The 25,992-nt window shown below is 38.8% G+C and overlaps 2 protein-coding genes across 4 annotated transcripts; both read left to right on the top strand.

The window, feature by feature from the left end:
* Positions 1-4,828: 4,828 nt before the first annotated feature.
* nmd3 (NMD3 ribosome export adaptor) lies at positions 4,829-17,284 on the top strand. Of its 2 annotated transcripts, none has more exons than XM_074642213.1 (16): positions 4,829-4,967; positions 6,100-6,181; positions 7,062-7,196; positions 7,358-7,454; positions 7,980-8,060; positions 8,586-8,714; positions 10,476-10,566; positions 11,290-11,368; positions 11,945-12,041; positions 12,730-12,847; positions 15,077-15,222; positions 15,527-15,639; positions 15,733-15,805; positions 16,038-16,144; positions 16,563-16,633; positions 16,824-17,284. In XM_074642213.1, exons 2-16 carry the CDS (start codon positions 6,138-6,140, stop codon positions 16,955-16,957), a joined length of 1,515 nt encoding a protein of 504 aa, XP_074498314.1. In that variant the 5' UTR covers positions 4,829-4,967; positions 6,100-6,137; the 3' UTR covers positions 16,958-17,284. The 2 variants fall into 2 exon arrangements, with proteins under 2 accessions (XP_074498314.1, XP_074498315.1); XM_074642214.1 differs by having other exon boundaries at positions 4,871-4,988; positions 6,111-6,181.
* Positions 17,285-21,440: 4,156 nt separating this feature from the next.
* sptssb (serine palmitoyltransferase, small subunit B) lies at positions 21,441-25,557 on the top strand. 2 transcript variants are annotated; one of them, XM_074642210.1, is made up of 2 exons: positions 21,441-21,632; positions 23,851-25,557. In XM_074642210.1, exons 1-2 carry the CDS (start codon positions 21,617-21,619, stop codon positions 24,099-24,101), a joined length of 267 nt encoding a protein of 88 aa, XP_074498311.1. In that variant the 5' UTR covers positions 21,441-21,616; the 3' UTR covers positions 24,102-25,557. The 2 variants fall into 2 exon arrangements, with proteins under 2 accessions (XP_074498311.1, XP_074498312.1); XM_074642211.1 differs by lacking the exon at positions 21,441-21,632 and adding an exon at positions 21,663-21,828.
* The last annotated feature ends 435 nt before the right edge of the window (positions 25,558-25,992 follow it).

Below are 25,992 nucleotides of genomic sequence, written 5' to 3'. Positions count from 1 at the left end.
GAGGCCCTCTTCTGATTGTTAAAACATTTCTGGGGACCACCTTCCCAAATAAATTACAAACTGGGCTCCAACAAAATTGTTTTCGTTTCAAAAACCACTCAACATGTGTGTCACTGCATCCAAGACATATATACTGTAGATAGATAGATAGATAGATAGATAGATAGTAACTTTATTGATCCCAAGGGAAATTCAAGTTTCCAGCATCACAGTTCCATAGTGGGTACCCACTGAACCCATTTTCATTCACATATCTTGAGGTCAGAGGTCAAGAGACCCGTCTGAAAATGGCCATGTCAGTTTTTTTAGTGTATATTTGGAGCGTTATTTAGCCTCCTTTCCCGACAAGATGGCAAGACATGGTTGGGATCAATGGATTCTTTAGGTTTTTAGTTTCCTATGATACCGGTATAGCTTTAAAACTGAGCCCGCTACAACCTCTGAAAGACAGAATAGCGGCCATCGGATTTTGAAGAAGTTAATGTAACCATTTGGCAGGTCCTCACGGCCCACTAGGTGGTCCTCTGAGGCCCACCAGTCGGCCCCCGGCCCAGTGGTTGAGAATAGCTGCTCTAAAGGAACCAGTGTGATTAATCTCTAGCCTATAGGATTATGTTGTAATAAACGTTTTAGCTAGATTTCTTTTCATCAGTTTGGCATTTAAAATGTCACAAAGTATCCACGAATAAGGCTCTGTGATATGATTGAAGTCATTTTATCGTTATAATAATGCGGATATGTTTAATACATCACAATATTGAAATGTAATGAAGATCATGATAATCTATGGAATTCCATTGCTCCATATAACATGAGACGAAATTATTCAAAGTAAACAAATTCTTCTTTTGTTTTTTACTTCTGTTATTATGAGTGTTCTACAGTATTTTTATACTAAATGGTACAAGAGTTTGTCCACTACTTTAAAGTCAAAACTGCTCCACCAAATGAAAATATGCTCAAAGATTGTAGGTCAACCCCTTAAGAAACTCTATGAATCAACCTATCATACTAACATCTTAAGGCCTGCTAACACCATCGCCTCTGACCCCAACCATGTTTTGAACAGTGAATATGAATGGTACCATCAAATCGGAGATACAGGGTTCCACGATTTAATAAGGTTAGACTGAAGCACTCTTTTGTACACCAGTCAATCCTAAAACTAAATATGGAGCCTAATCCCAGATCAAATGTACGTTGAAGGGCCCTGAATATCGTCCTCTGTGATTGTAATGTTTAAGTGTACATATCCTTGTTTCTGGTCTTTGTCCTTTTTGTGATGTTGCAAATGGAGCTGCTGTGATGCAAAACAAATTTCAGACCTGTCTGACAATAAAGTATTATTGTATTATCATATTTATATGTCTAACAAAAACTTTAACTTTTGATTATAGCTTGCAAAGAATAAAATTGATTTGAGTAAAGCAATTTGTGAGCAAGGACACTTTATTTGCATAGCAACTTTCAAAAACAGAGGCAATTTAAAGTGATTTTGCATAAGGATAATAAATGCATTATAACAACATATGTTAAAAAACACAGTAAAAGCCCAATCAAAATAGAATAAAATTATATTTAAAAAAAGGAAGATAAAGATATAGCATACAACTGTTGAATGACAACATAATCATGTGATTTCACTGAAATATACCCTAACCATCAACACCTCTAGCTGTTACAATAAATAAGACTTCAGCTAGAGTAGTGGAAAAATACTTCCAGCATCTTTATATATTGTGGTTTGATTTAACCACAAAACATGCACCACAGCTCTTGAACTGATACAAATGATTTAAATTCCCAAACTGAATTCAATTCAGTTACTTTCCAGTTAGTAAAAGAGCACTAAAAAGCTCAACTTTTGATGGTTCTGTTGTTGCAATGCAATTTTACCTATAACTTCATAAAGCAATATTTAAATAAAATGCCCATGAAAAGACTATAACATTATACCTTTAAGACTTTTTTATGCATATTGTCCATTAATAGTCACATCTTGGTAGTGTACTATTCCCACGTCTCCTGACATTGTGCCAATAGGCCTATTTAAGACATGATTGTTAATGTGCGTTTTGAGTTTAAATATTTCCGACGGCACGTGAAGGCATCCAGAGAGCTGGCATACCACAGGTGCGCACAAAGAGCGTGGATTGATTCATTCTAACATAGGGGACTAATTTAGACAATTTCATTGTAATAATTGACATAATCAGATAAATAATCCCAGAATTGAGCCAGAGGTGTTAGTGGGTAGGGTACATTTCAGTGAAATCACATGATTATGTTGTCATTCAACAGTTGTATGCTATATCTTTATCTTCATTTTTAAATATCATTTTATTCTATTTTGATTTGGTTTTTACTGTGTTTTTAAGTGTGGATCCAATGCATTTATTATCCTTATGCAAAGCACTCTAAATTGCCTCTGTTTTTGAAAGTTGCTATGCAAATAAAGTGTCCTTGCTCACACATTTCTTTACTCTAATCAACTATATTCTGTGTTTTTCTTAGACATATAAATTATTTTGTCTCATGTTAAATAGAGCAATTGAATTCCATAGAATATCGTTATTTGCCTACATTTCAATATTGTGATGTATGAAAAATATCCGCATTATTATAACGATAAAATGACTTAATTTGGAGGAGGGTCCTTGTGTCAAAAGCTTGTCTTAAAATCCTCATTATTTCAGATGTTTTTTTTGCCTACATGGTGCATACCCCAAGATATTTTGTGTGTAATCAAAACACCACACAGCAAATCTTGTTTCATGTAATATACCAGCATAGGAGCACTGTATCTGTTAAGCAGAGAGTGGGAGGGATGAAGGGTTTAATAGGGGCCAGAAGCAAATTTTTGCCCCAGACCCCCCAAAGCATGTTAATCCATGTTTTTTTTTTCATCAACAGGTTTACAATACATGACAGATTTGACAGATGAAAAAATGACTGACAATACAAAACAGGAATGTACACAATCAGGTCCTAAATTAATTGTAAAAAGACTCCAAACTTTAAACTGAAAAGGCTTCGAGAGGCTTCAATTTCAACACGGTCATTCTGTTTTAATTTTAGCTGTAGTTTCTTTCACTGTCCCGAATCATGGCACTAATTTGGTCGAGTCCTCGCTATTAATTAGTATTTGTTTTAATGAGGAAATTGCACCATAATATTGAGCCTGTTTGAGAGATTGGATATACAATCTGGCCATGGTTAAGGGGGAAATAAATGCACTTCAGGTTTTGTTTATGAATGTTTAGGTTAACAGATCTGTATTCTGAATTGTGAGGGGTCAAACAATGATCAAACGCTGTAGACAGTAACTCTCTTAACTCAGACAAAACTTCCAGAAGCAAATATACTTAATTCAGTCAAATAAATACAAGACTCTCTTTACTATAATAGTGTTGCCAAATGATTTGCAAATAGGACCAGGCAGTGTGTTTAATTAAAAATGAGATATATGCACATGTGGATTCCTAAATCCTATTTTATATGGTCTAATATGGTACATCTCTCAAAAATATTTAAAGGTTCCATATTATAAAAAAGTGAGATTTTCATGTTTCTTTATTATAAAGCAGGCTTAAGTCCTATATAAATACTGTGAAAGTATCGAAACACTCAATCCACAGGGAAATACACGCAGCCCGTATTCAGAAACTCTGCATTTGAAATAAGCTGTCAGGATTTCTGCCCTTTTGTGATGTCACAAATATACAATATTTAGACCCTTAACATAATTTTAAACGCAAACATTCAAAATGTGTACCAGTTTATTCCTGGTTGCAGTATATGTGAATGTCATCAGCTGACAGGAAGTACACATTGACCCAAGCTGTTGTTTAGCAATGCAATTCTGTTGCAATTCTGTTGCAATTCTGTCAAAATGCACCAAAACAGAGCGTTTCAGACAGAGGGTAAATACATGCATATTCAGACTGACAATATGAAGAAAATAAAGTTTTTTTTTAACATTACAGCATGTAAACATGCTCTAGTAGAAACACAAAATACAAGTATGGACCTGAAAATGAGCACGATATGGGACCTTCAAGTTATTCAATCACTTTGCTGGCGTAGCCTGGATTTAGATAGTCATATACATTATCTAGCCTAATACATTTTGTATGACAGCCATATTATGTTGCAGCAGGTCAGCACTTTCGATCTAAATGGGACATGAAAAAGTTACTTCACTCTTTTTCTTTTCTTTTGTTTTCCTTATTTTTTTCTTTTCTGTTCATTGTTAAAATGATATTTTAAGTAGCCTACAATAGGTTGAAAGCCTTGTGTCAAATCGTACCTTATTATATTTTATGCACCAAATATCAGGAACAAGCTCCCAGAAAACTGTAGGACCACTCCAACTCAGAGTTCTTTTAAATCAAAGCTTAAAACATTCTTGTTTGCTGTTGCCTTTTATTAAACCAGATAATGATCTTATATACTGCACTAGAGCTTTTACTCTTGTGTGTTATACTCTATTTTAGCTTCTATCCTATAGCTTTTATTTTTAGCTTTTTTTATTTTCTAATCTTTAATCTTTAATGTTTTTATAACTATTTTAATTATGTATTAATGTTCTTTTGCACTTTGTCACAATGTTCTTGAATGTTTATGTAAAGCACTTTGAATTGCCCTGTTGCTGAAATGTGTTATACAAATAAAGCTGCCTTGCCTTTTATTCTGATGTCGAATTTTTAACAGTTGTATTTATACTGTTGTTTTGTACTGTGGATTAGTCAAAGCAATCATTTACTGCCAAATATGATTTTTTTTTTGTTATCTTTTATTAGCTTTTAAAAATGTTTTTTTGAAAGATATTTATTCAGGCAAACAAAAGACTGGCCCGGGGTCCTTGAGTACTGCATGACGTCACCGAGCCTCTCTGGTCCTCGCTGGGTAAAACGTGGAGACTCAACTTCACAGAGTGTCGCAGGTTTACCATCAAAATCACCTCAGTAAGTGTTGTCACCTCTCGCGTGTGTCAGTTATACTTATCTAATACATTTGGTCGACATAATGTGCTCTTTTCTTCACGAATATCTTTTAGAAACACTCATAAAAACTAGTAATTTAGCCTTTAATGCTAACTAGCAGCTAGCCAGCTAACAGAGCATGCACTGCATCTGTTTAATGATGTTGCAGTCTTTATACAACTGTTTACTTGTTTCTGTGTTTGAACAACAAAACCATAGTATTATATTATTTATCTGCAACACACACATGCACAGTTATAATTATATATGACCTTCGAATTAATTAATTAAATTAATTCTTTATTATTATTATTTACTTATTTATTGATCTCACTTATTATTGTAAGTGTTGGTATTATTATTATTGATATTATTATCATGACATCATCATCTTTATTATTATTCATATTATTAATAGGTATGTGTATATATTGTATTATATTTATATTTTACTCATTTGTTTTCTTTTTGTTTTGTTTTTGTTCCCCCTATGCTCTACACATAATAGGAAGGATATCTTTTTAATGATATCCTCCTGGGAACACAGTTAAAAAAAGTGTCTTCCAATTACTTTTTTTTGTGATTTCCTTCCTATTTAGGGTTAAAAGAAAATCTTAACAATTTAGGCTTGTTAACCTTTATTTTTATTGTCCACTGTAGTGGACTACAGGACTATTTCAGTGTGAAAAGACTTTAAAAAATGAACAGATTATGGCTGTAGAGTGATATTAAACCAAGAATACATTCAAATTGATTAAAAAAAAACACACATGCCATATTGACTGGAAAGCCTAGGATGTCCTCTTTACAATACACCAGGGGTTGATAGAGTAGGTCAAAAGAGTAAGAGGATATGCATGTGGACAACATGTCCACTACAGAGGACACATGTCAATGGGCGGTGTCTCAGGAGGATGTAGCAGTCTTTATACAACTGTTTACTTGTTTCTGAGTGTGAACAACAAAACCATAGTTATATTATTTATCTGCTGTTAGAAATAATGTTAGTAGTTGTTTCACAGTGCTCGCTACCAGCTAATGGTGTCTGTTCTGTAGCAGTCTTGTTACTATCAAAGCTGTGCCAGTTAAATATGTAATGTTTTTGTTTCCTCAGAGATCATAAAGACTCACTGACCTGCCAAGTTGTCAAGTATGGAGTACATGCAGGCTCCTGCCACAAGCAGCCAGGGGAATATGTAAGTAAACAAATTGCATTTATGTCCTCTGTCAATCTCTTGTATTGTGTGTCTTGCTCTGTTCCCTGTACACACAATGCCAAGATCCCTAACAATGGCACACCTAAATGGAATGCAGCCATCGTTAAAGATACTAGTGTTACCTGTGTTTGCTAAGTAAAAATGTTCACAATGAGAAAAGTTGTTCACATATTTGCCTTACTGAGTGATGTATTAAAGCAAACATTCGTTCCTCTGTTGGTCACAAAGAATAACAGTCTATTTCAGTACAGAATAATATTATTTCTGTACTGAAATAGACTGGAGATTTGGCAATTTGTCATAGTAAACATTGGGTCATTTTTAGTTTTCAAGATTATTTATCATACCCTTATATTACAGTTGAAAGCACTGATTATTGGAAAACAATCAACAGTTGATTACTGCAGCAGCAGTGCATTCACAAGCTATAACGCACAAAACCATAGGCTGTATTCACAAGCCTATGGTGTTATCTTTTCATTTTAAGTTGCTCTAAAGTCTCCGGAGTTTCTTCTGTAGCTCTGTTCATAAACCTTATGTTTATTTTAATGTAATTTTAGCAAATCCATAGATGTTCATTGCTATGATCTCATGTAAAATAGTACTGACTTTTCACTTGTATAGCATGTTAAAGTGAACAGAAACCAATGACTGCTAGAAAGATAGAAGAAAACACAACAAAATAAACTATTGTATGCTTCAGGAAATGGTCAGCAGTGATGTATAGTACATGTTGTCTTTATTATAGTTGTCAAAAACTCCCAAAACATATTCTTCAATTGACCCAGTCAAAGGTGTAAAATGACACATCGTTATTTATTTCACTAATTTTAACCAATGTTGCCTCTCCCCTCCTCAGCCTGTGCTGTACCTGTGGCGTCCCCATTCCTCCCAATCCAGCCAACATGTGTGTAGCCTGCCTGCGTACTCAGGTAGACATCTCAGAGGGGATCCCCAAGCAGGTCACAGCACACTTCTGCAAGCAGTGTGAAAGGTTTGTTTCACGCTTCTTCTTTTTTTACAAGCAGAAATCAATCCTACATATTTTTTTTTTGATGTGGTACACAAATTATATCACTGTTTCCCTCTAGAAAACATTTACAGGTGCAACTTTTTTTGTTGAGGCTTGAATGTACACCTTTCCTTTTCATGCAGGTACTTACAGCCTCCAGCCACCTGGATGAAGTGTGCCCTGGAGTCCAGGGAACTGCTCACGCTTTGCCTGAAAAAAATTAAGAGCTCTATGACCAAAGTAAGTGTGATTCTTCTAACTTAACTTCACAAATAAAATAGCATATATTCACTTGGATAAAAGACACAAAAACTGTACATGAACATCGCAGGTATGAATTCCAGGGTGTCCCCTGTCCCCTATATTGATTTTGATGCTTTCAATCACATCTTGTTATTCAGCTACTTATTTTCTAATTATAATAAATGAATTAATTTAGCTTTTACACACACACACACACACACACACACACACACACACACACACAGTGGACTAATTTCTATCAGAGCTTATTATAATATAAAGCTACCTAATACAAACTAAGAAATGATGGCCTCAAAAACAGTTCAAACTAAAAATAAACATTGTAATCTTCACATTTATATTCTTTTTTTTATCATGGATTGCATTATCACAATATTGTATGTCCACCCAATATACCTGACGATGTGCACCGTGTTCACGACAGTATTTATGATGTATTTGTTAATATTCAATCGGGGATCATGCTACGTCTCAGATTCAACAATACCTCTCTCCTCACAGGTGCGTCTCATTGATGCTGGCTTCCTGTGGACGGAGCCACACTCCAAAAGGATTAAGATGAAAGTGACCATCCAGAAAGAGGTAAGAAAACAGAGTGGAAGGGAGAAGTGTGGGAGAGAGACATTCAAAACTAATGGATTAAAACTGACCTGAGAGAGCCAACATGTTTTACATCTAAAATGCTGTCAGAGTTTTTTTTTTTCAGGTGGTGATTGTCTGCACACACAGTTTATGTTTTAATTTAAGCTTTTTGATCAACATATGTGGAAAATAATAATGTCAAGATGACATAAGTGATATTCTGTGACATTGAGAAAAGGAGTTGTCTGTTTTTGACTGAGCGATGTCTGTGTGTTTGAGAGAGGTGAGTTTGGCCAGTGTGGCTGCCATCTCATCTTGTTGACCTTTAGTGAGAACATGAGTCCTGTGCTTCTCGGGGCCAGTTCTTTTGTTTGTGCTGTTGTAGGTTCTGTGTAATGCTGTCTCCAGATCCCTCTGGTCAGATGTATCTAAATGGCTCTGAAATGACTCTAAGCGCAGAGTTTTTGTTGCCGTTTGCTGTACAATTGGAGCACAAGGTGTAACTTGCTGTCTTTGCTTCTTCAGGTGATGAATGGCGCTATCCTACAGCAGGTGTTTGTGGTCGAGTATGTCATCCAGTACCAGATGTGTGACGACTGCCACCGTGTGGAAGCCAAGGACTTCTGGAAGGCCGTGGTTCAAGTTAGACAGAAGGTAGGAGTCTGTTGTTTAGTGACATATCCGATAAATAAATATATTTCTAAAATGTGTTTTAAATCCTCTGTGCATGCAAGCTATATGCTTAGCTTTAGGAAGTATTTATTGACTAGTTGAAAAGCAGTTTTATTTTGTCAAAGGGTATATTCTGTGAATCTGGTTGTCCAGGTTTGTAAAAGGGCTTAAAAACTGCACATACTCAGGGCTGTGAACACACATGCAAGTAAATTGATAATGAAGGGCTACAAAGGCTGAATACACATATTCACAAAAATGTTGACCGATTGCATGTTTGCTTCTGCACCCCATAATTGTGACCCCGTATTTCACTCCTTTTTAGAATGTGTTTATTTTGGTTCCTCTCATTTTTCCATTTTAACTGAACTTGGTTTACTCTTTCTTTTCACAATCCTGTTATTTTGTGTTAATTTGGCAATTGCATGTTAAAAGCTGAAGCTGTGTGTGTAGGTTTTATGTAAAAGAAACTTGGTATTTGGCAGGAAATACAACTGTAAATCCTAGGGTTGCACATTATCTTTCATCACTGATTTGTGGAGGTAAACCATGCTTAACTGCGGTGCTACGGAGACCGTAGACTTATGAGATGATTACTCAGCAACAGGCGAATTCACTCCAATTATAGATTACAACCCTCAGCCTCTGTCAACACTTAACTAAGCTAAAATAAAATAAGCTACCCTCGGTGACTTGATGCCTTCAGCAGTTACTTCACAATATAAGACAGAGTCACTTCTCCTCACTGAAAAGCTTTTACTGTGAAGCAACTATACAGGAAGTTTGCATTACCAGTAGGGCTGTCAATCGATTCAAATATTTAATCACACATTTTTTTTATCTGTTCAAAATGTACCTTAAAGGGAGATTTGTCAAGTATTTAATCAACATGGGAGTGGGCAAATATGCTTGCATTATTCAAATATGTGTATATTTTTATTATTGGAAATCAATTAACACAAAACAATGGCAAATATTATCCAGAAACCCTCACAGGTACTGCATTTAGCATAAAACATATGCTCAAATCATAACATGGCAAACTGCAGCCCAACAGGCAACAACAGCTGTCAGTGTGTCAGTGTGCTGACTTGACTATGACTTGCCTCAAACTGCATGTGATTATCATAAAGTGGGCATGTCTGTAAAGGGGAGACTTGTGGGTACCCATAGAACCCATTTTCATTTACATATCTTGAGGTCAGAGGTCACGGAACCCCTTTGAAAATGGACATGCCAGTTTTTCCTCGCCAAAAAAGCTAGTATGACATAGTTTGTACCAATGGATTATTTGTTTTCTAGTTTCATATGATACCAGTATCTTCACTCTAGCTTCAAAACTGAGCCCGCTACAACCCAAAAATAGCAAGTTGCGTCTATGCGTTAAAGAAATTAGTGGTGTTAAAACAAATTTTGCCTTAACGCGTTAGCTTTGAAAGCCCTAATTAACAGCATACTAAAATAATGAACAGTCAACTCCTTCTCACTTGTTTACCAGCAGTGCTTTACCCCCAGGATGTGTTTTCCCAACTACACCTTTTAGTGGAAGTAGAAATATCAATACGGCCTCGGGGGCTGAAGGTCTTAACATGAGTGTTTTTCTGAAAGGTCAAAAGTGGCGATAGGTTTTGGCAGATGCCAAGTTTCATACCAATATATGTTTAAATAATTGGGGAATGGGGGCTGGAAGGATCTGTATGAAATCTCTGTATGATACTGATGATGCTGAATTTTCTTTTACAGACTGTTCATAGAAAGACATTCTACTATCTAGAGCAGCTGATCCTCAAGCACAAACTCCACCAGAACGCCCTCAACATCAAAGAAATCAATGGTAGGTTAATCACATATATATATTAAATTTTTTTTCACGTATGATGGTATACATATTTTGAAAGGGAGGAGCCTGCTACATTCCTTAGGGCCTCTAACCAAATTACACTGAAAAGTGGGAAACTTGTCGCCATCGTAACGAATGTGGATTAGAACTGAGGAGAACATAATGATGTGTCGAGTGTTAATTACCTCGTACCAGACAGCAAGCCATGCATGCTTATCACTGGCGCCAATCAGTCCATACAGCTGTCCTAGTGTGGGCCTCAGAGGAGGGCATGCGTTGTGCATCTAATCAGCGTGCTGTAATCAGAGCAGGCATGCCATACCAGATTCCTGCAATGCAAGCTTGAATCGTACCCTATTTAGAGATGCTAACTGCTACATCACACACACACTCTCGCGGGCATCCACACACTCAGGCACACATGCTGTGCTTTGAGTGAAAGCTCAGCAGCAGCTCTCTGTGCTCTTGTTGGACGTGTCTGTGAAGTGGAGTTTTGGCTGACGGTTTAATTTAAATCATCTCCATATCTCGGCAGGACTTAAAAGCTTTACGAAGGTTACTACAACATGTGGCTGCCATATTTTCTCCCATGTTCATCTGCGCTCTTGTGTGTTGTTTGCTTGCATATGCGTTCTGCAACGGTGACGACCCGTGGATTGCGCCTTTGATGAATTTATTGGTGGAGGTGTTTGATGGTATTTCTCTTCTTTCTCTCAGATGGGATTGATTTCTACTACGCCACCAAGCAGCACGCCCAGAAGATGGTCGACTTCCTCCAGTGCACCGTGCCCTGCAAGTGAGCACCGCATGAGCGTCCGTATTAGAACAACATTCCCATTTTTTAAAGGAAATACTAATTTAAATGCTAATCACAAGAGGATTCAAACTGATTATGACTGCCTACCTTCAATTTTCATCCAACAATCCAGACATTTATGAGCAAATGTGGCAATGTCACAGAACAATAATTTGCTGGTAGACATTTCGGTAGTAGGCCCAACAAAATGTGGGTTGAAATGAATAAATGTCCTAATACAAAAACTGCATGAACAGAGAAAATAGCTCTCTTAAAAAAACAGAATTCACACCATGACATGCTTTTACCTGTGTGCTCCTATCACTGTGTGTGTTATATTTTGCAAAAACAGCTCAAAACGTTACACAATAAATCACTTAGATGTTGACGTGACCTTCAACTGTTCAGATGACTGCACAACACACTAGTCTTTTCCATGTGTGCGGAACATCTTCTTACATTCATGCCCTTTCGTTGTTGCAATTTGTCCAACTGGGACGATATGAACTCTGCTGTGTCTCTGTCTTATAACAAACTATAACGATAACAAAAAACACTTTCTTTTCTATTTTTAAGGTCAAAGACATCCCAGCGCCTCATCTCTCACGACATCCATTCAAACACGTACAACTATAAGAGCACCTACTCTATGGAGATCGTACCTGTCTGCAAGGTACACAGCAATGTGATTGCTTTGTTTTTAATATAAGTTGGATTTTGTTTCACTCAAATAATCCCCTGTTGGAGCTGAGGCACACCCATCCATCTGCTCACCTCATCCTCATACGTGCCAGAGCGGTCGTATTTCTTTACCCGTCACCTGTGAAGCCTTCACGCTGTTGTTTTGGGGAAAACATGTTGTGTTAGAAAGCTGTCTTATGATCTGCTGATATGCAGATGGAAACTTGAGGCTGGCCAAGAATCTTTCATGTCATATTTGTTTTTGACTGGCAGGTGATAATAAATGGAGCTTAATATACCCTTACATTAATACCAAGGTAGGGATAGAGATTCTTGGCAGGTGTATGTGTTCCTCACTTTCAATAGTTAATCTCTTTTGACATGTAGCTTTAGTTCTGTTTATAATAGCAATACATAGAGTTGGGTGTATTTTCATAGCATGACTGAATGATAGGGGTCATACAGGGTATTTTCAATAAATGAAAACAGGAATCTGAATAGTGCTTTGCTTGTTTTGCCATCAACAGATATCAACAGCTTAATTAGATAATTGTGTTTTAATGTAAGACTTTTTTTTCTTTTCGGACACATTGTGAACTTCTATAGCGAGTCCAAAGTCTTTTCACTTTCCCTGCGACCTCAGTTTGACCCCGGGTTGTCTGGTTTTGTCTGGTTTCCAGGACAACGTAGTGTGCCTCTCACCACGGCTGGCGCAGAGCCTGGGGAACATGGGTCAAGTGTGTGTGTGCGTCCGTGTCACCAGCACCATCCACCTCATCGATCCCAACACCCTGCAGAGTGAGTATTTCTACTGCCAAGAGTACCGCTGAGTTTTAACAGGACCAACTGACACTACAGTCCAATTTAACTACAACTTACTGAACCCTTTGTGGTTAAATATAGCTGCGGTCGGGTGTATCTGGTTATTGTCAGCTGAGTTGTAGTTTGAATCACAACACTCATTTATGCATTAATGTGAGCTCTATATATAGAAAGACCTCATGCACGACACGTCAGAGGTTTCCAAAGCTTTTCATGCTTTATAATGAGGAACTTAGTCCAAGGTTTAGCTCAGTGTCTATTTTAATACAGTACACTGAGGAGAGTTTACATTCTTAAACTTAACTGTCATCTCATTGTTGTTGCTTATAGTAAACAAAATCTATAATTTAATAAGACTAGTGCTGAAACAATAAGTCAATCAACAGAAAATTATTTGACAGCATTGATTAATTATTTAAGGCATTTGTCAATGAAAAATCAAACACAATGTCTGGTTCCAGCTTCTCATGTGGTCGGAGAAAACACGTAATTTGAAGACATTACCTCGGACTCAAAGGAACAGCAAAGGGAGATTTTTTGACATTTGATCATGAAAATAATCGTTAGTTGAAGCTCTAGATTACACTACTCATTTCATTGGGGCTGCAACTAACATTATCAATTAAAGTTACCACGAGGAACTTTTAACTGGTTATGAAACAGTCTCAATGTAAAACTGATGCCTCTATATGACCTACATAACTGAACAAGACCTTCAGAGAGAAGATTGGCTATTTCTATATAGTTATTCTTAATGCTCTATATCTATATGTCATCGGTGCCACCGGGTCCGATTCCGACGAAATCATGAGAAATCAGAAACTCCTTCAACTCAGACTCCAGCGGGGCCTTCGGCAGCGACCAGCCCACCGCGGACAGACCCAGATCCGACTTCGCTTCCGCCTTCAACCTGCAGTCGGAGCTCCGGCGGGAGGTGGAGAGCTCCGCTCCCAGCAGCAGCGGCTCCTCCTCTTTTGTCCACAGGGACCGCTAAGCTCAAAATGAAAGTTCCTCTCAGTAATTTTAATGTGAAAATAATTTTCTCGATTAGTTGATTGATCGTTTTGTCAGAAAATTGTTAAAAAACAATTGTGATGTCCTCAAACAGTCCAAAACTCAAGATATTCTGTTACTATCACATAAGTCACATAGGATCATTTTTGGCATTTTTGCTTGATAAATGACTTGAACAGTTAAATTATCAAAATAGTCGCCCATTAATTTTCTGTTGATTGACTTATTATTTCACATCTACTCTTTATTAAGGTCTTGTGGTATTGTAGTTTTGAATTTTATGATTAACAATTTGGTAATCACTGCCACAGGTTTTGCATATCTATGCATTTGTGAGTGTTTAACAAGAAACATAATTTCCTGTATGTTACCATGGTGATATAACTGAATCAGTGCTTGAGTGAAACCCCTCATTGCTGTTCTAAGCTGCCCCGTCTGCTGACCACGTGTACATCACAGCCGTCTAACTCAACAGCTTCCCTCTGCTCCCAGTCACAGCACAGCATGAGACACAACCACAAAAAGACAGATTTTCTACGTGCTGTCACAGCCAAGTCGGCTTAATCAATACAAGAATGCTGACAATTAGCGACGATGTGTTTCCTCTGTGTAATCACTCATTATGTGAGAGGCTGAGACGCTCCTCGACAGAATTCTGACATTCTGTGAGAGCGTCACACACGCTTTTAATTACTCTTCAAAGAGCAGGCTATTTTTGTTGCAGAAAGTTTTTGAGCAAGCTGAATAGCCGAGACAGCCTCGAGGCAAAGCTCTGTTCGGCAGATTTGGGCGGCTGTAGGCAATTAACTCGAGTATTAAAAATATTTGCATTGCTGTTTGTCTGCTACAGTTTACTCGCAATTTAGACAGAAACACGTCATTCTGTCGGGTTTATTTGGAATATTAACAGATAGAAAAACTCATTGACAGATAAATCAGATGATACTTTTAGGACCCATGAGGCTTTTACACGAAGGAACAAATGTTCAAATGTTTCATTACTTGAAAAGCTGTCTGTGAAATAACGGTGGACGAAATTATGTATGTGATTTATCTCATTTTTCAAGTACTTTATCTGTCAAGTAAAAACGAGAAGTTGCGTCACGTTTTTTGGCTGCCTGCTCTAATGACTTGTCTTATCTTAGTAGAACTGTCAGTAATAAATGCATCAATAATCTCTTAACTCACTAGTTGCCGAGGTGGATGGGAGCACATACTGGCGGTACCCCTTCAGCAGTCTCGGTAACCCACGGCAACTGGAGGAGTTCATCGTTATGGACACCGACATCATCCGAAACCAGAAGCTGGGCGCTGGAGCCGGCATGAGGTCCAATAAGGTGAGGGCGTGTTTGTGCGTGTCGCTGCAGAACAGAACAGAAATTAATAGCGAAGCATTACATTATCTCAGAGCCTGCACGCGGGATTCAAGCCAAAACGACAGGAACACACTGGAGTGTTTGTTTCGATGGCGCAGGGGATGAGTTCTGTGGGGAGACTGGGCGCTCTCTCTTTCCGCTGAATGTTGCATCAGTATCGATGCAACTGTCTGAACAAGCTGGAAGAAAGGAACAAGTTAATGTTTTAATGGCTTTAACCTACAATTATATTCCCCTGCCCTGTGTGTATTTGTGCGTGTTACAGCACATCCTGGCTGAGGTGTGGGTCCAGAAAACATCAGAGATGAACACCAGTCAGCAGTATCACTGCCGCACATTCCTGGGCCACCTGCTCAACATCGGAGACCTGGTGCTGGGGTGAGTACGAGTACGTTGGTCCGGTTGGCAGTTAAGACTCATCGCAGTCTGTGAGCTTTACACTTCATGGCACATTTACTTCTCACGTTACAGATTTGACTTCGCCAATTCCAACGTCAACGACGAGTACCTGAATAAGATGAACCCTCACCACGTTCCTGATGTGGTAAGACTCAACTCCTCAGTGAATAAACTCGGGCTTCCATGATCCCTTTACGTAGCTATTGTCGACTTGATTAACACTGACCTCTAGTGGCAACATAAAATACTGATTTATATCTGATCACATCCTTGAAAAAAAATACTACATTCAGACATGACATCACATAAGAAAAGTATGTAGACAATGGGTTGTGGTGTTTTTTTAATTTGTACAACCTGAATGCGGACCCTCTAAGGTGCTGATCAAGAAGAGCTTCGACCGCAGCAGGAGGGTGAAGCGCAGGAACTGGAAACTGCACGAGATGGACAGAGACCGTGAAGGCATGGACACAGATGATGAGAGGTAGCAGAGTTTTCTGAATTCTCTTAAAGCGAACAATTTAAAGCTTCTTTAAAGCCTGACATTTTCTGTTGTTTGTTCTGATGTTTAACTAGTCCTCTTTAAAGGATACGGCTTGATTAAATACTGCATTAATTGGGGACTATTTTCAGACTTGGAGTAATACAAATTTGGTGCTCTAGTGAGTATTTACAGCAGCAGCGGTGTTGGTTGGATTGACTCAATTCAAATTACAGTGCCCATCGCCATGCGTCATCAGGATGAAAAACATAGAACCCAATAGTGTGGCTCAGTTAGGTGTTTTAATAGTTTTTGGACACCAATGTAGCTGTATGGCACAAGGGATGGCTACACAGGCAATAATAATAATCGCAATGTCGTTCCACATGGGTTTTCCTTTAACTTGCTTTTCTGTCTTCAGACAATACCAGGACTTCCTTGAGGACCTTGAGGAGGATGAGGCGCTGAGGAAGAATGTTAACATCTACAGAGGTGAGCAGCTGCACACTGCAGACTTTTCACTGCACCAGTATCCCCAGACAGACACTTCTGGTGATATGTTTGTTTCCACTGTTGCAGCTTAGCTGAGAGGCAGCTCATTTGCTGTCAATGGCTGCTTAAGATGCCTATAGATGATGTATTGGATAGTTAATGAACAGAGGTTGATTTTTTTGTATTTCAGACGCGTCAAAGATCCCAGTGGAGAGCGACAATGAAGATGACGGAGCACCACGCGTCTCCCTGGCGGAGATGCTGGAGGAACTCACCCTGACGGATGCAACAGGAGAAGAGGGCGCCGACATGTTGACCGAATAGCCGGTCGCCATCCCGCCTGTGTGACACTGACAGCTTATCTGTCAAATACAGGCCCGCTAATGATAAAATTACACACAGAGCTGAACTGCTTGGACCATTGACAAATAATGTTAAAGAAAACACACAGGAAAAAATCCACAGCTCATCAGACTGTGATGTAATGACTCATTACAGGTAAAACCTATAAACTGTGGGTTATAATGGTGCCACTCAGTAACAAATATGTTTCTAAAGTACTCTTTTCTCTCTTTCTCATATAACACTTTGTAGTGATGTGGAAATGGTATGCTTCTATTTCACTATATCAAAATAAATATTTGTCCTAAAGCAAACTTTTCAGATATTTTCTGCACTGGCATCTAAAAGAAATTATATAACACGTGTGACGTCAGATGGCAATAAACCTGCAACTTTTGAAAACTACTGCAAATTAAACTTCATAAAGATTTAATACTTATTTTCCAAGATTTTTTGGAGCTGTTTCACCACCATCCACACTTGTATTTAGATTTTTTACCAGCTGTGAGCAGCTCCTCCTTTGTGCCCTGTGGGAGAATAGTGTGCATCAACAGCTCAAATTTTGTCTCTTGCACAAACTACATACTGAAAACCTGTGTAGAATCAGTATGTAGTGTTGAATTTGGGACGCAGTGATTTCTTTGTCAAGTTCTCTGCTGTACATATCCACCAGAGGGAGCTTTGGGCCATCAACAAAAGAGAAGTAATGCATGCAAATAGCCACACTTGTAGTAAACCAGGCCGAGTCGGTTAATGGGCATTATTCAAATACTCACCCAGCTGCACCGACTCGTCATCCAGAGAGAGTGCTGTCTGCTCTGATATACAAATTAGAATCAAGGCTGCTCTGAGTAACAATGATGTCCTCAAATGATCTGTGATTTTTGCAACTGATTGGTGCCGTGGCTCATGTGTAAACAGTTCCTACACAAACAGACACACATCCATTCTTCATCTGTGCTTGAATCCACTCTATATTTACAAAATGACACATTTACATTTGGACACGTTACACCCACAATGAAGTTGTCAAATGAGGGGTTCGAACTAGTAACACGTTATTAATTCGTAGTAATAAGTAACGTAATAGCTAAAAAATGTTGGGCAGATTTTAAATTGTCTGATATTCAGTATGTAACCTTGGCACTTGATATTTTGTGCTCATGAAAGGATTAAAACAAAACACAATTTAATAATTTAAATTACAACATAGTCTGTTAGAAAAAGGAAAAATAAAAAAAACAATCAAGCAAAAAAGTCTACAAAAGTCAGTTAATTTTCTTTTTTCCTGTATACCTTTATTCTAACAGAAGGTAGTTATTATATATAACAACTTATAATGATCAAATCCTAAGACTGTACATGGTCGAGGACATTTTTGAGCAACTGTGGGAACAAAAGGTGGAGAGTACCTTGTGTGAAGCAGTTTGCCTTAAAAAGCCATTTAGAAGTAGTTTCAAAAAGGTTTAAAGAGCAGAATTTATATCAATTTTAATTTAAAACTTTGTTGGATGATCCCTGATGATTTAGATAATGTAAAACCATAATACTTTAAATTTAATTTAGGAATTAGTTTTAAGAGGTTCTTTGTCGCCAGGTTTGTTGCGTGGCTGTGCAGACCTACTGAGGTGAAGCTTTATGTGATCTGAGAGGAATGTGTGTATCACAAGGTGTAGTGGTCTGTGTGACATGTCTCACAGAGGGAGGAGGAGGCGGCCCGGTCTTGTTTTTCACAAACCTGAGCTGGTTGTTAACGGTAATCAGATCTACTTGGGAAAGTGAATGAGTTGAATCTCCTCTGGGTGCGTGTGTGTGTGTGGGTTTGGGCAACAACAACGTAGAGTAGGGGTTCTCCTTTTTTTCCGATCACCCTCCTGTTGACCTGATTTTCTCAGCATCTTTGCTTGTGTACAAACTGAGCCCTTATGACCCAAATGCTTTGCCTCTTTTTTCTACTATTACAGACCCACTTTCTCTCAGTATAAGAACACCACTGGCATGTTGTTTGAGCTTTGATTCCCAACAACACCTGAGGAGTCCGATTTGAATACTGATTTCCGAAATACATGAAGCGGAGCACGTCAGGAGAGTTTATGTAAAGGCAGTCCATATTTATACTACAAATGCAATATGTCTGGCATTTTTAAAGCAGTCTTCATCCTTGTGACGTCGAGGGTATCCATGCGTAACCGGTGCGCCACGGCGGCACTGCCCGTGTTTACACATCAATAATGCATAGTGTTGTCAAGTGCACAAACTGAGCAGGTCAGCAAACCTTGAGCAGATAGGAGATAAGATTTCCTAACTGTATGTCTGATTGCCCCAAAACAAAAGGGACGACTTCTCAGCTTATACTTGAATTTCTTTTTCAGGGGTGTTTGTGTTGTGCGTTTTTTCTCTCGGTTGTCCTCGTTGAAGGTTCAAGTTATTCATATTTAATCAGGAAAACGTTTTTTCCTCGGCCTTTGTTCACATTGAAAGTTAAGTTCTGAATATATGTTTTGTGTCTGAGTGTGCATATAGGCTTTTGATGGTTTTTCGTTATAGTTAGTCAACTCTGTGCGTAATACGGATTCAGTGCCTGACCAGTCAGTTCTCTGATCCGGAGTTCCTGTATTCAATATAGCATCATCATTCATAATTATCATACATAATCATATACTGTATCTGCCACCAAGATGAAGACAAAAGAGGAGAGATGATTTTTTTCCCAAAATTGCTAAAAAGTCTCCAAAAAGACTTGGAGAGAACTGGTCCTATAAATCAGTGATTCTCAAAGTGGGGTCCGGGGACCCACAGGGGTCCGTGGCACTCTGCTAGAGGGTCCGTGAAAAGTTTTCAGATTCATTAAATGAATAAATGATCATATCATTTTTATTTATTTATTTTTACAAAAGGCTTCATAGTTCAACAAATAATATTAAAATTTTAAAAATACACTTTCTCCCAGCAGATCGCTGATAATATCCCGTGTGAAACCAAAATTACCGTTGTTTACATATTGTTACGCTTGTTACGTAACGTTACGTAAGAAAGTCTGCTAAGGGTTGTTATTTATTCATGTAGTTACTTTTTATGGTTGCTACGTTACATTATGTATTATTTGAACACACCATGATGTTTTTTCTAACCATAACCAAGTAGTTTTGTTGCCTAAACCTAACCAATCGTTTCACGACATTAACCATGTATCATTGTGTGTTTCTGCAAGCGAGATATGAGGCTGATATGAAAGGTATTCATGAAAAGTTTTTTTGGTTGAGAAACGTCAACAATCAACGTATCCCGTGGTTTGACGAAACACAATACCAACAATCTTTTTTTGAAATTTTTATTTCGGATTGGAGATATTTGAGATGTTACAATTGCCCCCGGTCTACCGGGTTTGGCTCCCGGTCCTTGGCTGAAAAAAAGATTGAGAACCTCTGCCATAAATGTGATCTTATCCAAACACTCCTGCAGCCTGCAAAATATTCTTATCATGAAAGTGGGTCCAGGTGTTTTATAGTTTGTTTATTTTTCTTATTTAGTCTTTGCATAAAGTAAATAAAGAGAAAGAGAAGCAGGACTGTTTGTGAATTAGTGATGTGTTGGTCGCGAACGAGCCGGTTCAAAGAGCCGGCTCTTTAAGTGACCGATAACAGCAGGCTCCCGTCCGAGAGCCGCTTTTTCTTTTTCTTTTTTCTTTACTTAATTCAAGGCAGAATGATAGGATGATCTTCTCCGCGCCACGGGCACTCCATGCACTGACTGTGACTGACTGTTGTGTTAATGACGTCCGTGCAACCAATCAGGTGATGAAAGATAAGGATCATACCATCAAGCAGGAAGGGGCGGGCCGGGGCGGGTGCGGGCTCGGGGCAGCGCGCTGACGGTCTACAGGTACAGAGCAGGAGGAAGAGGAGGAGAGAAAGAGAGAGAGGAGTGCGGTGCGCGAATAGCAGGCAAGATGAGTGACAGTCGGAAACGAAGCAGCATGTAAAATTATGGCATTTTGGAAATTATAAGGTTTAGTATAATTATATTGAATAATTTAAGTGATATATGTGCACACATACTAATCATAGGTCAAACAGCTGAAGCTAAATTTGGCTGAATTATAAAAGGCAGAAGTGGTAAAATCAAGAGCCGTTTGGGAGCCGAAAGAGCCGGCTCTTCTTGGTGAGCTGAGCTGAGCCAAATGATCTGGATCACTAAAAAGAGCCTGAATTCCCATCACTATTGTGAATGATTTAGTTTCAGACAGCTGGACTGTGCAAAGACTGCAGATGAATATTAAGCTGTCATAATTTCATATTGGTTCAATATTTGTTGTCCATATAATAGCCCGACTATAAACTCCTACATCCCTATACTCTGCAGTATATGTGCATATACCAGTGTGATGCCTGTCTGAGCTGTCTCTGCTTGTTTCTCCATCTTACTGCTGCTGCTGCTGTCTACGTCAGAGGAGGTGCTGCGGCGCAGTGTCTGGCTGCAAGCAGCATGGTGGTGGTGGGACAAGGATGCACACAAGGAGGCAACACAGACTGAGAAAATAAAAGTTTAAAGAGAAAGTAAAGAACTGTGCATGGCTGAAACAGAGCTGCAGCCACATAAACACCGACTCCCCCTGTGCCTCTCCTCGGTCACTCCACCTGCATGATCTGTGAGCCAGGTGAGTGTAAGGTTGGTGGGTGTGGTGTCATTCTCTCACAGTCTGCATGACCTACTACATATAGGCAAGGCAGCTTTCTGGTTGACACAAAGCAGCGGAGCGGCTGTGGCTGTTGTCTGTGTCTGTGGCTCGTCCTGTAATTATCTCCATCAGTTGTGTAGATATCCATCCAGGGATCTCACGGCGGCTGCTTGGGGTGAGTCTCAATATCTGGATTCAGTTATTACACAATACAGCTGATATATATCCCCTCTAATAGTCTGTCTATTAAACGTGCAGATCATTGCACATTTATATCATCTTCACAGGGAGTTAAAATTCAGTTCTTTTGTGCGTAAAACCTGTTAATTGAGCTATTTATTTTGTTTTTGTCACTTTAGTCTTTATTGCTTTTATGCATACACAAATAAAACACAAATATAACAACAAAACGTGCAACAGTGCAGCGAGGGGTTCAGTTTACAATTGATGATGCAGTATACAGGGTTATTTTCTTATTAAAACATTTTCCATTAACTTACAGTATTGTCAATACAATTATACAGTGCTCATGTCTTTATTTCTATACCTAATCCATTTTTTCCCATTTTCTATCAAGACATTTTAATTAATGCATGCATCATCCTAATTCACATTAAAGGATGCTGATCAACATCTAAATGTGCTTTTGCTTGTTGTAACTTCAGTACAACAACATGTTAAAGAAGTCAATTTGGTTGCATCCTGTAAACTGAAAAGTGGTGTTTTTCCAGGTGAGTGCACCTGCACTTGTAGCCATTTGTTGACCCCGCCTCTTACCTGTTAATGCCTGCAGCCATGTAAAGCTTCTAATAAACGCGCTCAAGAGCTGATATATCCCCTCTTAAACGTGCAGATCATTGCACATTTATATCATCATGACAGGGAGTTAAACTGGAGTTCTTTTGTGCGTAAAACCTGTTAATTGAGCTATTTATCAAGACATTTTAATTAATACAATCATCCTAATTCACATTAAAGGATGCTGATCAACATCTAAATGTGCTTTTGCTTGTTGTAACTTCAGTACAACAACATGTTATTTCAAATATCTTTATTAAGAAGAATGTGCATGTCAGTGATACAGACTTTTGTGGGGTGTGTATCATGCCTCATTTTTTATATATATCAACAAAAACAGACAATACTAGGAACTAAGGGCAAACAAAAATGGAGACAAGCAAATACAAAAAAACATAAGTAGTGAAAGGAAAACAAAACAAAACAAAAAAAACATGAATAAATAAATAAACAAAACACAGACAACACCCTAAGGCACACAAATCAGGGAGACATTGGCAGTACAACAACATGTTACAGATTTGGTTGCATCCGGTAAACTGTAGCTATTGAAAAAGTGCCTATGGTGTTTTTCCAGGTGAGTGCACCTGCACTTGTAGCCATCTGTTGACCCAGCCTCCTACTGTACCTGTTAATGCCTGCAGCCATGTAAAGCTTCATGCTGCAAGATGTTGCACTGATTGCAAACACTGTATCCCGTGCAAAACAAGTGTTAATTCATCCTTTTAAGTTTATGTTTTGGCTTTTGCATGCATGTTCTCTGGGGGAGGGAAACCATTTGCTCATTTATTGCCCTCCTCAGAATAGCAGCTTAAACGTATTTGTAAGTGTCCCATGTGTTTAAGTGGGCTAAGAAAATAAGTACTGTTATATGTTCTTGTGGGACCCCCTGGGTTTAATTTCATTGGTGTTTCTCGACCCACACAGATTAATCCTGATCTGAGACCCCATGAGGGCTGCTTGATTGCTCTCGCAGGGCTCTGCTGCGGGTTTGGAGGGTCTCTAGACGTGTGCCTCTATTTCCCTTTCACATCTCCTTATTGATAAACACATAGCCACAAGGGCTATTTTTGTTTCCTTACAAGGATTATTTTCCATTGTGTTCCCAGTTGTCTATGCAGAACATATCTTAAGCTGTGTATGGAGAGTAGCCTATTAGCATTCGTGATTTAAAATAAACTTGTTATTGTGACATAATGCAAGCTTTATAAAATAATCCTTTTGTACATAGTGGAGTATTTTTCCCTTTTTCACTTTAAATTCTTGTAATCACTCTCCTCAAAATCCTCTCTGTCTTCCTCCCTCACCTTCTCCACTGTGTTTTCATCCTTCTTCATACCATCTTCTTTCTTACGGCTTGGATCTCACAACACTCCACCTCCGTTTCCCTTCTGTCCAGCTTGCAAGATGAACTTCAAGAACTTTTGGGAGTACCTAGCCTGGCTCTACTACCAGTACCTGCTCATCACCGGCATCTATGTCCTGGAGCCCTGGGAAAAGTCCATCTTCAACTCCGTCTTCTTCTCCGCCATCGCCATGGTGATCTACACCTCGTACGTCTTTGTGCCCATCCACGTGCACCTTGCACTGAAGTTCTTCTCTGGGCTCTTTGGCGGCCAGCCTGAGAGCACCGTGGCACTCATGAACTAAAAGAGGGAGAGAACATGGAGGTAAAAAAGGGCAGCGACTGGGTGGATTAGCACGAGTCCCCATACAATTCCTGTTTGTCTCCCGGTGCACCTTGAGCCCTTCTTTACACCACGTTCATCCTGAACCACAGCGGTCCATCACCTCAGCTAATCAAGACTGAAAACATGAAGATCTTAATGAAATGATCTGGAAATCAGAGCCTTACTATCTTCTTTACATCCCAAACCCTCTGGCCTTACCCCATGGTATTAGACACACGACTGTACATTACTTTCACACCCTCGCTGTGAAACGTCTTGTGAAATGTTGTCTGTCCTATTTGTTTTTTTGTCTTTCTTACCATTATGTCCTGTGTGAGTGCATATATACCACCTCTGGGTTTTGCATGATAGGGTTATACATGGGTTGTACATTTGCATGCTCGCCTCACTACAAAATACAACTGGACTCTCTTCTTTCATCATGACTTTTAAACTGCAGAAATTTAAAGGGGCATTTTGGCGATTCAGTTTGTCACTTCCATTAAAAAACTTGTTGGAGACAGATTAAAAAGAGAATGGTTGTAATCGAAGCAGCAGAGGCCGATTATGACTTTAAGTATCAAGTCAAAACCCTAAAACACTGGATCCTACATTTCCCATAATACAACTTGATAGGCTCTTTTGGTAGACCCTCACTGACTGGTTAATGGTGCCTTCAAATAAAACTTGTGAGTTTGTGTTTACAACACGGGAAGTCGTGTACACGATATGCTTGGCGTTCAAGTGGTTAAGTCGTGAGAACACCGCTGCTGCTAAGCAACGGCAATATTAACGTTACTGTCGGCGTCTAGAAGCCACAGAGGCTAACAATTTAGCAAGCTAGCAAGAGGGTAACATAATGAAGTAGGCAAAGGCATAATGGCAGAGGAAAAAGATGAGGCCGTTGGGAATACCAACATTTTCATCAGACCTGGAGAGATAAACAATTTACGACTAAAATTATAATATATGAATTTATTATGTACCGAAAAATTAACTTCCATAGCCTCCTCCATTTCTGACAACGTCAACAAACCTGTCACAACTCGTGAACTTGGAGCTTTCAGAAACTTTCCACTCACAAGGTGGTGAATACTGCAAGAGGGGGGCGTTCATATGGACTCTTCTCGTGACCACGGTAAACACGACCTTATTTGAAGGCACCAATAGTCTCAAGTCAAAACCCTAAAACACTGGATCCTACATTTCCCATAATACAACTGGATAGGGTCTTTTGGTAGGCCCTCCCTGGCTGGCAAATACACCTTTTACACCCAACACCCCAAGTTTGTTTGTTTTTTCAGACTTTGGTTGTGTCCAAAATCACTATTTACTATATAGTGCACAAATTTTACTCTGTCATTTTATAGTGTCTGAATTCAGAGTGGGACATTTGTGCACTATTTAGTGCCCTCAAACATTCCAACAATAGAACAAAAAAAATTGTATTCATTGCATTTTATAGATGTGTAAATTACCATTGTGTCATTCTACAGCAATGATGACGCAAAATGACGATCATTCATAATTGTCTGAATTCTAAATTTACTGCTCCCTACAGAGTGAACTATTGAGTGTTTGTTATATACGGAGTAGTGACTAGTGATTTCAGACACAGCCTTAAAGCTCCCTTACAGACTGTAAAATCGTCGGAGTGGCCCTTTAAGTTTGTGTGTGTCTGTGTTTATCTGCTGCATCTGTGACGCCATGTCATCGCTGATTGTGAATCGCTCTCTGATAAAAGGGGAGTTAGTTAGTACTTATCCCAACATGCACTTAATGTCACCGGTTGATCTCTGGTTTTGTATCAGAACCACTATCACCGTTTTTTTAGTTGCCTTTTTGCACTGTAATGCTAACTGGCAGGGTAC

This window comes from Sebastes fasciatus, chromosome 7 (genome assembly GCF_043250625.1).
Source record: "Sebastes fasciatus isolate fSebFas1 chromosome 7, fSebFas1.pri, whole genome shotgun sequence".
Lineage (NCBI taxonomy): Eukaryota > Metazoa > Chordata > Actinopteri > Perciformes > Sebastidae > Sebastes > Sebastes fasciatus.
The sequence above is the reverse complement of the archived record's forward strand: the minus strand, read 5'-3'. Positions and strand labels throughout refer to the sequence as shown.

Bases quoted from the DNA above. Each gene is read 5' to 3' on its own strand.
- nmd3 (XM_074642213.1), top strand. From the start codon at position 6,138: ATGGAGTACATGCAGGCTCCTGCCACAAGCAGCCAGGGGAATAT. The intron at 8,061-8,585 runs GTAAGAAAACAG...TTGCTTCTTCAG, and splicing joins AAGTGACCATCCAGAAAGAG to GTGATGAATGGCGCTATCCT. The intron at 16,634-16,823 runs GTGAGCAGCTGC...TTTGTATTTCAG, and splicing joins GAATGTTAACATCTACAGAG to ACGCGTCAAAGATCCCAGTG.